General features: G+C 36.6%; 2 protein-coding genes across 3 annotated transcripts in view; one reads left to right on the top strand and one right to left on the bottom strand.

The window, feature by feature from the left end:
- The window catches only part of LOC127425109 (uncharacterized), a 208,104-nt gene that overhangs the window by 110,242 nt on the left and 82,658 nt on the right, over positions 1 to 15,204 (bottom strand). The window lies entirely within an intron of this gene.
- Positions 1 to 15,204, top strand: part of LOC127425089 (A-kinase anchor protein 9-like) — a 141,192-nt gene that overhangs the window by 78,587 nt on the left and 47,401 nt on the right. For both annotated transcript variants that reach the window (XM_051670732.1, XM_051670731.1), the window contains 3 exons: positions 3,808 to 4,020; positions 6,955 to 6,993; positions 14,605 to 14,837. In XM_051670732.1, the coding sequence (XP_051526692.1) occupies positions 3,808 to 4,020; positions 6,955 to 6,993; positions 14,605 to 14,837 (485 nt within the window). The remainder of the gene's footprint in view (positions 1 to 3,807; positions 4,021 to 6,954; positions 6,994 to 14,604; positions 14,838 to 15,204) is intronic.

The raw sequence follows: 15,204 nt of genomic DNA, 5'->3' as shown, positions 1-15,204 counted from the left end.
TCATATTGACGATAGCATGTGAATGCAGCATCATTCAAGAGCATTGAGGGGTGTTCACACTGGCAGCGCTTCATGAGCAACAGCGACCGTTGTCGATAGCAGAGTTTACATTTATGTAGATAAACAACCACTGAGAGAACAGACATTGAAGCTCATGTGATCTGTCTAAAGCCGTCCATCTGTGGCTAATCTCAAGCCCTTTTATTTATTTACAGTGAATATACTATAAAACAGTGTTTTATATTTCATAGCCTAGTCGAGATAAGTTCTGTATTTAAAATAACTGTATGAACTCCAATTACGTTTGAACACATGTTAATAAAAATGCTTTTATTTTAAACAGTATAAAATAACCAGAGCCTTTCAATTCTATATTGATGAAACCAGACTCTGATGTATTGTTTAGACCTTTTTATTCAGTGTACACAATTATTTGCAATAGTTTTACACTGTCTGAAAAGCACAGGCACATCTGTTCTGCCCGTTTCCTCGAATTCGTGTAATGGGTTGAAGCACTGCGCTCGCACGGCGTGAAAAGTTACCAAAATTGGCATGCGCATGATTACGCAAAACGAAGCCTCGCTTCGTTGACAGCCACAATGACATCACTTTGTGGAGTGTACCCTCGCGAACAAGTGGCTGGGCGTACATGGCCTTTTATTCCTATTTATATGCAACTTATTTAATCCAGACGCTTACGGTGTGATGTCGCTGTCGTTTATGGTGTTTTCTTGTCAGATTGTATGTTATAACCCCAGTGAAGTCTTGGGTAAAGCCTATGGTTTGCATTATACATACATAATATACACATTAGTTAAGATTTTAGTCACTGGGTGTTTTGGGTCACTTTTTATTATTTTTTTGGCCATTGGATGTTTTGTCTGCATATGTCACACTAAGACTGCAGATTTTGCCTTGTGCATCGTTGCCTTTCATTTTATTGTGCTTTACATGACTTTAGAATCAATTACCATCCTAATTATCTGGATTTTAATGTTTGTTGGTGTGTAGGGTGTGGAACAGCTTTCATTAAAGATGAAATCACACTTCAGATCTTCCTCAGATAATCTGCAGAATCTGTATGTGGTTAATTTTCAGCGTTACAGACGTGACATTTGCAGTGAAATACTTCCTGCATGTCTGAACTGGTGCTGATTATTTGTGTTCAGGACGACAGAGATGTTTGTTTCCTGATGGAGCGCTTCAATGTTTGTACATGATCAGTAACCACAGCTCACATTTACATGCAGTCATTTTGTTTTATCTCAGTTGTCTGTGCAAATATTTTAAGTAGGGCTGTCGATTTAATGCATTAATTCAGTGCGATTAATTATAGAAAAAAATATAGTGTAAAAAGATTAGTACTGTATGCTAATGACACACTTGTGTTCAATAATATGGAAATAAACAATATATTGGATTCTAAAGCCAAATTTTGTTTTGACTTATAAACGCTTTACTCATCTGCCACAATAATTAAATGCATTTTAATTATCTAAATTATTATATAAATACATTATATTTATATATATATATTATTTATAATTATTTAAATATCACTATTTACATTTATTTAATCATTATATATTGAATTATTATTATTTGAGGGACTTTCTCAGCAAATGTTTACATATGCAATTAATTGCGATTAATTGCGATTAATAATTGGCATACCATAATGACCCTAATTTAAGTTTAGGACTGTCAATCGATTACAGTTTTTGAGTGACTAACACTGTGTGTTATGGAGCAGTGTGATGTTTTTGAGGAGGCGTTTATATACTGATAAACTCATCCTTTTGTCCACTGTAAGACAATAATATAATGAGGAAATGAGTTTGTGTTGGTTTATAAGTTCAGTCATATTTCATTTGGTTGAGTTACATAACTGTTGAGTTATGAGTGTGCTTTATATTCAACATAAATCAGAACTATTTACTTTCTTAGTACATGTTCTTGGTCATGTTGTGAATGATTCATCAGTGTACGTTGTTCTAAATCAAAAGAATTGTCTTTATAATCTTTCATCAGAATGTAATAACTTGCTCCGCCTCTAAAACAACTTTCCTGTTCAGCTGACGTCATCTTATTTTTTGACCCCACTGTCATATAGAGGCACTTTACACCATATAATCAATTCTGATGGATAAAATCCTGCCGGCATTTTTTCTTGTTTCACTTGGAAATACATCACATTAAGGAAGTAAAATGGGTTGTGAATCTGTTGTTTTGCATTATTTCTAAAGCTAAATTCATAATTTCTCACATAAGATTGATATTGTTGCTGCGGTTTTTGAGGCTGAATAAGAGTGTGTGATCGGTGACCTGTGACAGATTTGAGACAGAAGTGCTTTGTTGTCATGTTGAGACCCTGTTTACAAAACCAGACATGCAGTGTGTGTGTGTGTGTGTGTGTGTGTGTGTGTGTGTGTATGTATATATATATATATAAATATATATGTGAGTGTGTGTGTGTGTGTGTGTGTGTATATATATATATATATATATGAGTGTGTGTGTGTGTTTGAGTGTGTGTGTGTATATATATATATATGTGAGTGTGTGTGAGTGTGTGTTTTTGTGTGTGTGTGTGTTTGTGTGTGTGTTTGTGTGAGTGTGTGTGAGTGTGTTTGTGTGTGTGAGTGTGTGTGTGTTTGTGTGTGTGTGTGAGTGTGTGTGTGTGTGTGTGTGTGTGTGTGTGTGTGTGTTTGTTTGTGTGTGTGAGTGTGTGTGTGTGAGTGTGTGTGTGTGTGTGTGTGAGTGTGTGTGTGTGTATCTGTGTGTTTTGGTGATAGTTCAGACGTGACCTGCTTCTATGGTAATTAAAATGCACCATGTATAGGCTGAAAAATAGTTGATCTCCCATCTGGGCTTTGTACATCAAATAGTGTTAAGAGCTCCTTTCTCATCGTTTTATCGCTGACAGGGAAGCGCTGTTTTGTGTGTTTGTGGTGTGTGCGTCAGTGTAATGACTCTGGGTGGACACACTACAGAAGCAGACGCCCTTCCAAAAAGTGTTCATGCTGGTTTATGTTGTATTAATGGTAAATGCATTAATCACAATTAAAAAAAAAAAAAATCACTAGTAAACTTTTTAATTAATTGCATGAGTTAATGTGTTAATTCTGACAGCTCTAGTTTTAAACTTATTAAATCAGCTACAAATAGACAATTTACTTTTCAACCACGCAAAAATTACAATTCTGTCATCATTCATTCAAAAAAATTCAGTCGTGGACAGCGGTTCTACGTGTTTGAAATGTGTTTTTTTTTCCCTCAACTTAAAATTATTATGTAATCTCAACAAAACACTTTGTGTTGAAAGAACCTATTTGAATTGAGTAAACCCAACAAAATTAGACGTGTCAATGTAACTTAAACAAATATTTTTTTATGTACTAACTGGTGAAAGTGAATGTTAGTAACCCCCAAAACTCAACATAACATAAGTATACAACTTTATATAAATTTTGCACAAAAGTACATAAAATAACACTTAATTTGAACAATTCTCTCCCTATTGAGTCCCATGCAAAGCATGCTGGAAATGGAAATCCCCCGCCCAGTTTCAACACATAGTACTTCTGTTCTCATTGAAAGAAAAATGCTGCACGAAACGACAAAACCACAGCATACTTGATGTTTAATATACTGACAAAATGTCTTGATGTCAGTTAATGTTGCCGCAAAATCTCAGTTGAACACTTTCTTTAACAATAGAAGTTTTAGTATACACATAGTTTGATGGCTGGACATGTTTAGGCGGGTCAGTAAATCATATTTCTGTCCTGTGTGTTTCTGGTGCAGGTTTGATTGATGGATACACAGGAGAGCGTTTGGCTCTAGAGCAGCAGATCCGCGAGCGAGCAGAACTTCAGCTGCACTTCGAACAGGAGCTGCACGTGACCAGCAGTCGTCTGCATGAACTCGAGCAGGAGAGACTCCAAATACAGCAGGAGAGAGAGCTGCTGTCACGGCAACAAGACGCCATGAAAGATGGGGCGGGGTCACGAGAGCTGCGTATGTCACATGTCTTTCATTATTTATTCACTGTTCATACAGTGTGATTTTATTGGTTTATATATCAGATATAAACATATTTATTCATGATAGGTTTTTATCAGTATACATTCTGAAGGCCTGTTCACACTAAGGATACATTTTACTGCAAAAAGATGTTAAATCGAAACGGTTCACCCCTACAGACCCGTTTACACCCAGTGTTGAAATGTTTTAATAAATTCATATCTTGAATATTTTATTAGGTAGTACATTGTTGTCTTTTTCATAGTATTTTCTAGTAAACATATCTAAGCATCCTTAAAACATGACAAATTTAATTGAGAAACAAAATCACATAAGATCCATATAATAAACAATAATAATAACAATTTAGTCATTTTTTTTTATTTTGTTTTTTAAGCACAAACCTTACTAAATCGTTACAGGGATCATTGACTAACAATGTTTTCTGAGGTTATAAACATGTTAGCTTAAACACGTGTTAAGTTCATTGTAATGTAATTTTTGTGTCCATGGTGGGTTTGCAAATTTTAAAGGGTAAAATTAATTAATTATTAATTAATCATTCAATAAAAAAAGTGTTCAGTTTTACAAATATACAAATAAAATAAAAACACAAGAATATGTGTTCTCATGGTTGCCCCACATGACATGAACAAAATTAGCTTTTTTGAAAAAAATATCAAAATACTGATATTTAATGACATAATAAAATGACAAAATAATAATGAATTTAAAAATGATGATGAATAATGAAATTGTTTGTTTTTTTTGGCCACCTGCATGTTGGTTACACCTCATGACTTGGACAAAAGTTTTTCCAAATATAAATTATATTGTAAAACACTTGTTTCACTTGTTTAACCCTCTGGCCCGCCGGTGGGCCCGTGAAAATAAATACAAATCGTCAAAATGTTAATAGAATAAGTACAGTCCATAATAGGTATCGTTTGAAAGATTAGAAGCTCTACTTTCCAGTGCATGTAGATATTATGACCAAAACTGAACAAGTGCTTTAAAATTTACAGACAAATCAGAAGTGTTACGTTTTGATAATTTATAAAAGAAATTGCACTGTAGATATTATTGTAATCAGTAAAAACATCAGGCTGATCAAATAGTCATGTGTCATATGTTGATGAAAAGCTCTTAAAGAGTAGAATACAACCAGCCTATTTTTTGTACTCGCAGACAAAAATATAGTGAGTAATATTTTACTAGATATATTAATATATGTCTTTGACAATTATGATGGTGTTGCTTATATGCCGTATTTTCCCTTATAACTTTACAGAATATAAATGGAACATAAAATATCACATATCATTACTTAGAGGAGGTGATTATCTTTCAGACGAGTCCACACACAAGATAATCAGGTGCATAGATCATTAGATAATCCACATGAAGCACAATGTTACATATGACCACCAGGAGATGGCGCCAAATACATGACACAGACTCAGTGATGACTCAAATGACACAGAATGAAACTCATTCTGTGAAATCTCATTACTAAAATCATGTCTGCATGCTATGTAAACCTTTAGTCATTGTTGTGTTTGCATGTGTAATTAGTTCTTATGTACAATTATTATATTTTATTTGTTTGGAGATGTTTTTGTACACTATGAGAAACTATTTTTGTTATTTATTGTATGCATGTTTAATTAGTTATTGAAGACTTCTGGTTGCTTTGTTGTATAAATACAGAATTTTTCTCAGATACAGTTGACATGATTGGGAACAAAACAAAAGCACTTTTTTGGAGCCACCTTATTTACATCCAGAGATATATAATGTCAAATAAGAAAAATAAGATAATTTTTGGCTGTTTTTTTTTTTTTTTTTTTTTTTTTTAGCAGTTTCTTAGGCTGAGAGTCTCAGAATGTATCATAATCTATATCCTAAAATTTTAGGTAAAGTTTTCTTTACAATGACACCAAACACTTGACCCACTTCGTTTTGTTTTTTTGTCGAGTTATAAGCCTTTAATTTTGGGGATGCCACTGAAACAGCAAATCTTTAACAACACCTTCAGCATTTAAAGGGTTAAAGAAATAATAATAATACGATTATTTTGCACTACTCATGCCAACATTTCTTTTTTGAAGAATATCAGTTTTTAATAAGACATTAATTTTTTCGTTACACCACATTACTTTATTTTTTTATTTGTTTTAATTAAACCCCAGAAAAAAATATCAAAATGACTTTGCACTCAGAAATTGAAAATATGTTTCATAAAAGTGGTGCATTCAAGTAATTGCATTTTTTATGTATTTTTGAATAATTTAATAGATCTGGACAAGAAAATGAGCATCAAGTTATTGATCTATATTTCTCTGAAAACAAGACCTAATATCTTACAAAATTGTACTTCTCAAATATATTTATCCTGTGTTAAGGATGTTTAGATATTTTTACTGGAACACCAACAAAATTATTGATTAAAAGATGAGTATATATTCACAAAATAGCTCAACCTCACATTAAATAATATACTAATGTATAGTATATATAATACAATATATTACCCTATTTACCACTTGAACTATCATACTATTTTACTCCCATTCCAGGAGAGCGATATCCTTTAGATTTTAGCAAGTTTTGCATAAAAGCATATTAATGACTGAAGCACATTTCACTTTCACTCTAATGTGCAAACTTACAGACTGACAAAACTTTTCTTCTCGCACAGTGTGAATAGTTTCTGTGTTTTATTTTTTATTTCAGTCTTAGTGTAAACAGGCCTTCAGATGTCAGTTTATCAGCTGTTTACATTGTTTACAGGTCCAGTAAATAAAGTGCCAAATTCCCCACAGGAGACTCTGGATTTTTTCATGTCTTCATGTGTCACTTGTTTCTGCCTTCTTTCCTGCTGTATTTGCATGATGAACGTGTTGTTTATACTCTCTCTTTCCTCAGGACTAGTTGAAGCTGCTATTGATGCAGCACCTGAAGCAGGTGTGTGTGTGTGTGTTCACCTGCAGCATGGCCAGCACACTGTGTTTCACTGTCTGATTGATCAATTGTTTGACAGGCACGCACTGATTTATAAACACGTAACAGCAGATTGGAGCTTTGCTTGCTTTTGGCTCCCACTGATCCACTAACTAACTGCTGCTTCGTCTGGTTAAACTCACTGGTTTAATTTAACATCACATTCTGTGTCTGATGCAAACACACTAGCATGAGTTAACTGGTGCTGGTAACTATGATTAATCTCCTAATTGAACAACCATCTCTACCTGTGACTTAAAGATGCTCAACAGTGCTCAACAGTAAGCGGTCACTTTTCTAGCGACTTGGGTTACGGAAGTATTTTTCAGAAAGGTTTTTGATCATCTGAGAAAGAGAGCCTGATCTCATGAAAATTACGTGACTGTGGCGACATTTTTGCAAAAAGACATTACGCAGTTTATTACACATATCGCGGCAGTTCTGAGGTGAAATGTCCACTGTGTGGCGCTAAAAGCGAGTTAAATGTTCTCTTAACCAGATGAGGTTTTTAAGGTTAATGCTCTATCGAGTTTTAAATCAACAAAACCTTCCCTTAACCGATAGTGTCAGAAAAATCAAATATGAGATGAAAAACCAACCACGTCATTTTGTGGTGCTACTATGACAATTTCGACTCACGTGTGGACTCGCGTGATCTTCAGGTGCAACACTCTATCAGTTGAGCTACCGCACAATTTGATCACACTCGAACAAGCTTGTAAATGTAGTTGATTATGTAATGCAAATGTTAAAATGAGTCATGCGCTATAGTAAATGTGCTTAGATGTCATAAGAGCTAAATTATAATATGCTATTTTACTCGTGATTTGTGTGAAAGTGAATAAAAGTCTTTGTTGTTGTAGCGCCTCTAGTGTTCATTTCACCAGGAAACTGACGCGATACGTACAACGAGCAACGTAAAAATTGTGCAAAAAAATTACGGGTAATAACGTGATTCTGTATGACCAGGTTGGAAAAAGACAAACATTTTCACTATACATTTTTAACGACTGTCTTTTATGCACTAATACTGCAACATCCTGTGTTAACTTACGTTAGCTAGGTAACTAGTTAATGATAGCTAACGTTACTTAGCAAAGTACTGCTAGGCTACAACACTGCTAGTCGCGATTCCTGTTTACATAATAACAGTGACTTCTGGATAGAGGTAGACGATATAATTGGTTCCGATAGTTTTGGCAAAAATGTATGCCGATAGTTGCCGATAGTTTTTTCATCATTTCGACATTTCAAAATAAAAGTCCCTGGTGTATTTCGGGCTTGTTTATATTCAAAAGCTGCGTTATGCACCAAATCTGAATTTTTTCTGATTATTATTGGGATTTTGTGTCGAACAAAAAAATGCATCTGGGATTTTATTCATATTGAACTCTTTGTCTTTGCTCGTCATAGTAAAGAAAGAATAAAACATTCTGTAAATCGACTTTAAAAACCATCGGCCGATTAATCGGTCAATGGCCGTTCCCACTACCTTAGTTATCGGTATCGGCAAAATCCAGTATCGGTTGACGTCTTCTATTGGATTGCAGTAGGTCAAGCAGATAGTTTTGAAAGGTTTATTGCTAAAAATCAATTTCTCTTTAGAGTTTTTAAATGTTGTTTTTACCTCTGTAACCCAACTGTTGAGATCTAGTTACATCAATATCATTAAAACTAACGATACCAGTGGAAAATTTGACTCACATTAGATCTGAGTAATCAGGAGATGGTTGTTCAATGACGAACGCATTTCTCATGTGGAGCAGATTTTTTCTTTCTTTTCTTTGCTTTTGCACTCTTATGCTCCTCCCACTCTACCATGACATCATTGGGTTTGTCCCGCCCTCTCCCCGTACTACACTGTGGGTTGGTGGTTAAAGGCAGTGTTGGGTAACGTTACTTTTAAAAGTAACTCATTAGAATATTGCGTTACTCCTTAAAATGTAACTAAATTAATTAAAAAGTTAGCTTTTACGGAAAGTAACACGTTACGTTACTTTTGCGTTACTTTTGCATTACTTTTTTCTCACCGCCACACTCTCTTCTGCTGTGCATTCAATACAAATACAAGAGATATGTAGAGACATTGCAGGTCATGCTTGCTACTGTACAACACTCGTCAAAACAACATACTAAACAAACAGATATTAGAATGTCTACAATCAGTAGGTCTTCACGTCATATTTATAATGAAGTCTCAATAACTGGAATATGCATGATTTGTTTTTCCATCGACATGGCAGCCAATATGAATAATGAAGATTAACCTCTGTCTTACCTAAAGCAGCAAAGTCCAACACTTGATCCTGCATCATACAGTATATGCCATCATGTGCCGCGCCCATCGACAATGCCAGAGTCAACTTGAGATGTTTTTGAGAAGTCTGGATAAAATTCAGTGGGGAATCCCAGACTAACATGTTCAAGGAATAAGTCTGATGAATAAAAGAATATTTTTCACTTGTCATCTTAGTGCAGGCTTGTTTTGAGCTGATCGACGGTGCGTACAGACGCCACTGGTTGATCGCATACAACTGCAAACGCGCATGTTGATACAACTTGAATGAAATTGTTTTTAATGCTACCAAAATGTCTTCAAAACTTTGTTTCACGAATCAAATTACGTGTTTATTATAAAACAAAAATGTCAAATATTTTAAGAAATCAAGACATTTTGTCTGCATACACAATCGATGTAGAACGTTGCTCGGAGTCACTGATCCAGAGTCAGCTTTTCTCATCCCATTCTCCCAGTTACAGAGAGCTGTATCACGGAGCAGTTCGGCTGCCTAAGTCAGTGAACTGAGCGAGTATTTCACCCTGTGCATCATGTCGTGGCCAGTGGAAGACTAGTCTTATAATCCCGTTGCCTAAACGCATTTACTGATGCTTTAATGCAGTGTGTATTAACACATGAATCAATCGTGTTTCACTCAACCGAATGTTGAATGTTAAATGCTTTAACACAGAGCAGTTCGAATGCAAACTGATCCTAGAGAGGTAGTTACAGGCAGCTTTAAAACAAAGCAGTTCGGATGCACAAACAGTCAGCGATCATTCCACATTGTATGTATCTGTATAATCATGCCGTGTCCACGGGAACACTTCTCCGGCTTATGCCTGTGCTATATTATACCACGAAAATGTGCGTTCAGTTCACACACTTTTAAATGCAGCCTACATTAATCAGTCGTGAGAATCAAAGTATCACTTACCCGAATGTAAAAAAAAACGTTCTCCCCTTTTCTCCCCAATTTGGAATGCCCAATTCCCAATGCGCTCTAAGTCCTCGTGGTGGCGTAGTGACTCAATCCGGGTGGTGGAGGACAAATCTCAGTTGCCTCCACGTCTGAGACCATCAATCCGCTGCATCTTATCAGGTGGCTTGTTGAGTGCGTTACCGTGGAGACATAGCGCGTGTGGAGGCTTCACGCTATACTCTGCGGCATCCACGCACAATTCCGAGAGCGAGAACCACATTATAACGACCACGAGGAGGTCATCCCATGTGACTCTAGCCTCCCTAGCAACCGGGCCAATTTGGTTGCTTAGGAAACCTGACTGGAGTTACTCAGCACGCCCTGGATTCAAACTCGTGACTCCAAGGGTGGTAGTCAGCATCTTTACTCGCTGAGATACCCCCGCCCCCGAGAACACATTTCTTAAACAATGGCAAAGTTTATGACGGCTGCTCATGTAAGCTCCAGTGCACAAAAAACTCAACCGCTGCAAATGATGAGTACAACTGGATTCCACTGAAGTGTTCAGATTTATATTCCTTTACCAGAAATATTTTGCCATTTTTAAAACATAAATCTCAGGGTGGGCTAAAAGAAGACTTGTTGTGCTCTGTCCATCGCTGATAAACATGACTCATACTGTCTAGAACTACAATACCCATCATGCACACACATACTACAACTTCATTGAACAGCTCTAGTAAGCCTCTCACTCTCTACAACTACAGTGCCCATCATGCGCACACTACAATGCCCATCATGCCCCTCCTCGAAGTTTGCACACTTTTACTCCTGATTTATCAGAATACGGGGAAAGGAGAGGTGTACAAAAGCAGCGTGTTACTTATTTTAAACAAATGACTCAGATATTATGGTCTAAAATAATAAATATTGCGTTACTTTACTCGTTACTCGGAAAAGTAATCTGATTACGTAACATGTTACTTTTAGCACGTTACCCCCAACACTGGTTACAGGATCATGTGATCATGTGTCACACAGGAATGGAAGATTTTGGGAATGGTGAACTGATTCTTCTGATGTGCCGTATGTTGAAGGATGCATAAATGGAGAATCGATGCAGAGAACATTTGTAAAATGTTGTTTCACTGGGTGAATCTCATAAAATGATGTCCTGGTCACATTTCACCCCAAAATCAAATGAAAAGAAAAAAAAATTTTTTTTTGCACAAAGCCTATGAAGCCTATTTTTAGGACCATGAAGATGTTTTACATTGTGACAATATTTTCATGACAATTAAACACATTTTAACCTAAACTCTTCATTACTGTAATGCATGTGGATGTTATATACATGTCTGTTTGTAATTCTCTTTATTCTCAGTGGGGATTCTCAGTAGATTAAAAATAAAATAGAATTTGCACTTCTACTCAAATTGAATATATATTAAAAAAAAAGTGAATTAAACATGCATTAAAGTCCAAGTTTCAAAGACAGGAAAATAACATTGACTTTATTCTAGCCTCTTTTCCAAAAAAAAAAAATAACAATATATATATATATATATATATAATGTGTGTGTGTGTGAAAATCCCAGGAGATCAGCAGTTACAGAAATACTCAAACCAGCCCATCTGGCACCAACAATCATACATGCGATTATCTAATCAGCCAGTCATGTGGCATCAGTGCAGTGCATATAATCATCAGTGATCTCAGTGATTTGGACTGTGGCATGATTGTTGGTGCCAGATGGGCGGGTTTGAGTATTTCTGGGATTTTCACACACAACAGTCTCTAGAATTTACTCAGAACGGTGCCAAAAACAAAAAACATCCAGTGAGCGGCAGTTCTGCCAATGGAAACACTTGTTGATGAGAGAGGTCAACAGAGAATGACCAGACTGGTTTGAACTGATAAAGTCTACAGTAACTCAGATAGCCGCTCTGTACAATTGTGGTGAGCAGAATATCAACTCTGAATGCTATTCTGAGATGCGGGTTGGCGCTGTTTTGGTGGCACGAGGGGGACCTACACAATATTAGACAGGTGGTTTTAATGTTGTGGCTGATCGGTGTGTGTATATATATATGTTATATATATATATTATATATATATATATATATATATATATATATATATATATATATATAAATTGGCATGGGAATTTTTTTTTTTTTTTTTGCTTGTTGGATTCTTACCCGATTTTCAGTTTTTTTTTTTTTTATTACAGTTTTACAAAGATTTTTTATTAATCAGCATAAATTCGAACAATACAACAAATATTGACGTGTTGTATAAATACTTTACAATTTCAATTATACAGTTGTGCTCAAAAGTTTGCATACCTTTGGAGAATTGGTAATATATGTACCATTTTTAAAGAAAACATGAGTGAGCAGGCAAAACACATTTCTTTTATTTCTTATGGGATTCATATTCAACTGTAGGTTATAACAGAATGAAACAATCATAAAACAAAACATGGAACAAGAACAAATGAAATGACCCCTGTTCAAAAGTCTGCATACCCTTAGTTCTTAATACTGTGTATTGCCCCCTTTAGCATCAATGACAGCGTGCAGTCTTTTGTAATAGTTGTCTATGAGGCCCCAAATTCTTGCAGGTGGTATAGCTGCCCATTCGTCTTGGCAAAATGCCTCCAGGTCATGCAAAGTCGTTGGTCGTCTTGCATGAACCGCATGTTTGAGATCTCCCCAGAGTGGCTCGATGATATTAAGGTCAGCAGACTGTGATGGCCACTCCAGAACCTTCACCTTTTTCTGCTGTAACCACTGGAGGGTCAACTTGGCCTTGTGCTTAGGGTCATTGTCATGCTGGAAAGTCCAAGAGCATCCAATGCGCAGCTTTCGTGCAGAAGAATGCAAATTGTCTGCCTGTATTTTCTGATAACATGCTGCATTCATCTTGCCATCAATTTCCACAAGATTCCCCATGCCTTTAGAGCTCACACCCCCCCAAAACATCAGTGAGCCACCACCATGCTTCACAGTGGGGATGGTATTCTTTTCACTATAGGCCTTGTTGACCCCTCTCCAAACATAGCGCTTATGGTTGTGACCATAAAGCTCTATTTTGGTCTCGTCACTCCAAATTACAGTGTGCCAGAAGCTGTGAGGCGTGTCAAGGTGTTGTCGGGCATATTGTAACGGGGCTTTTTTGTGGCATTGGCGCAGTAAAGGCTTCTTTCTGGCAACTCGACTATGCAGCTCATTTTTGTTCAAGTATCGTCGTATTGTGCTCCTTGAAACAACCACACCGTCTTTTTCCAGAGCAGCCTGTATTTCTCCTGAGGTTTCCTGTGGGTTTTTCTTTGTATCCTGAACAATTCTTTTGACAGTTGTGGCTGAAATCTTTCTTGGTCTACCTGACCTTGGCTTGGTATCAAGAGATCCCTGAATTTTCCACTTCTTAATAAGTGATTGAACAGTACTGACTGGCATTTTCAAGGCTTTGGATATCTTTTTATATCCTTTTCCATCTTTATAAAGTTCCATTACCTTGTTACGCAGGTCTTTTGACAGTTCTTTTCTGCTCCCCATGGCTCAGTATCTAGCCTGCTCAGTGCATCCACGTGAGAGCTAACAAACTCATTGACTATTTATACACAGACACTAATTGCAATTTTAAAAGCCACAGGTGTGGGAAATTAACCTTTAATTGCCATTTAAACCTGTGTGTGTCACCTTGTGTGTCTGTAACAAGGCCAAACATTCAAGGGTGTGTAAACTTTTGATCAGGGCCATTTGGGTGATTTCTGTTATCATTATGATTTAAAAAGGAGCAAAACAACTATGTGATAATAAATGGCTTCATATGATCACTATCCTTAAATAAAAGACAGTTTTTTTGCATGATCAGTCATATTTTCAAAATCAGTGCCAAAATTTCTGCCAGGGTATGCAAACTTTTGAGCACAACTGTATATCATAGTTTTTTTTCTCTCCTAGTAACATAGCGACACATAGAGTTTTCACAGTACAGACATGATAAATTGGGGTGAAATTGTGTTTAATTGTCATGAAAATAATGTCACAATGCATAAAATCAAGTGCAATAAAATGTTGTTCTTTTTTCTTTGGATTTTGGTGTGAAATATGATCTGGACATGTTCTTGAAAGGTTGTAATGTTGAGAAAAAAAATATTTTGATCTTAAAGAGTTTAATAAAGACATGTCTTAAAAATTAAATTAGTGTTTTGTTATTCGCTGATGTGGACATGAAAAAAGATTTGTGAGACTTTTGAAGTCAAACAGTGATTGAATCTCTGAAGCAGCTCCATTTCTGCATCTATCAAGCGCCTCCATCCGTGTCTCCTCGTCTCTCCTCATGTGTATATGTGACTGTTCTCAGATCTGCTGGAGGAGACGGAGAAGCTGATGGCGGAGAAGGTGGCGGTGCAGCGGCAGGCACAGAAGGAGAGCGACGAGCTGCAGCTGCAGGTGAGACAGCTGGAGGCGGAGCTTGAGGAGCAGGTGAGCCGTCTGCAGGAGCTGCAGGAGCTGCACAGGACTGAAGGAGCTGACCTCAGACAACAGATACAGGCCTTGGAGAAACAGCTCGAGAACAACCGCAAGTTCATGGATGTAAGTGTCTTTACCTGGAAACTGTTTCTGGAAAAGTCCCAAGGTTTTATACCAGGGCTGGTACTAGAATCCGATCTTTGGGGGGGTGGGGGGGGCATTTAGACTTAAAGGGTGGGCGATAGGTTCTCTTTTCATCTGGTCGTTTCGCCATCTGACTTGGGGGGCACATTAAAAATCTAGGGCAGCAGTGCCCCACCTAGCTCCCCCTTATACCCACGGTTTTATACCAGGGCTAGTACTAGGATGTCTTGACACTTGAAAAATGTCACGTCGCGCCAGGTTAATTTATTGTCTAAAATAACTGTTTTAAGCATTTTAATTTGCTCATTTGCTGTTACATAGTGTGTTATCATCAAATCTGCCACCC

The sequence above is a fragment of the Myxocyprinus asiaticus genome, chromosome 34 (assembly GCF_019703515.2).
Source record: "Myxocyprinus asiaticus isolate MX2 ecotype Aquarium Trade chromosome 34, UBuf_Myxa_2, whole genome shotgun sequence".
NCBI classification, from domain to species: domain Eukaryota; kingdom Metazoa; phylum Chordata; class Actinopteri; order Cypriniformes; family Catostomidae; genus Myxocyprinus; species Myxocyprinus asiaticus.
This window is presented reverse-complemented; position numbering and strand designations above follow the sequence as displayed.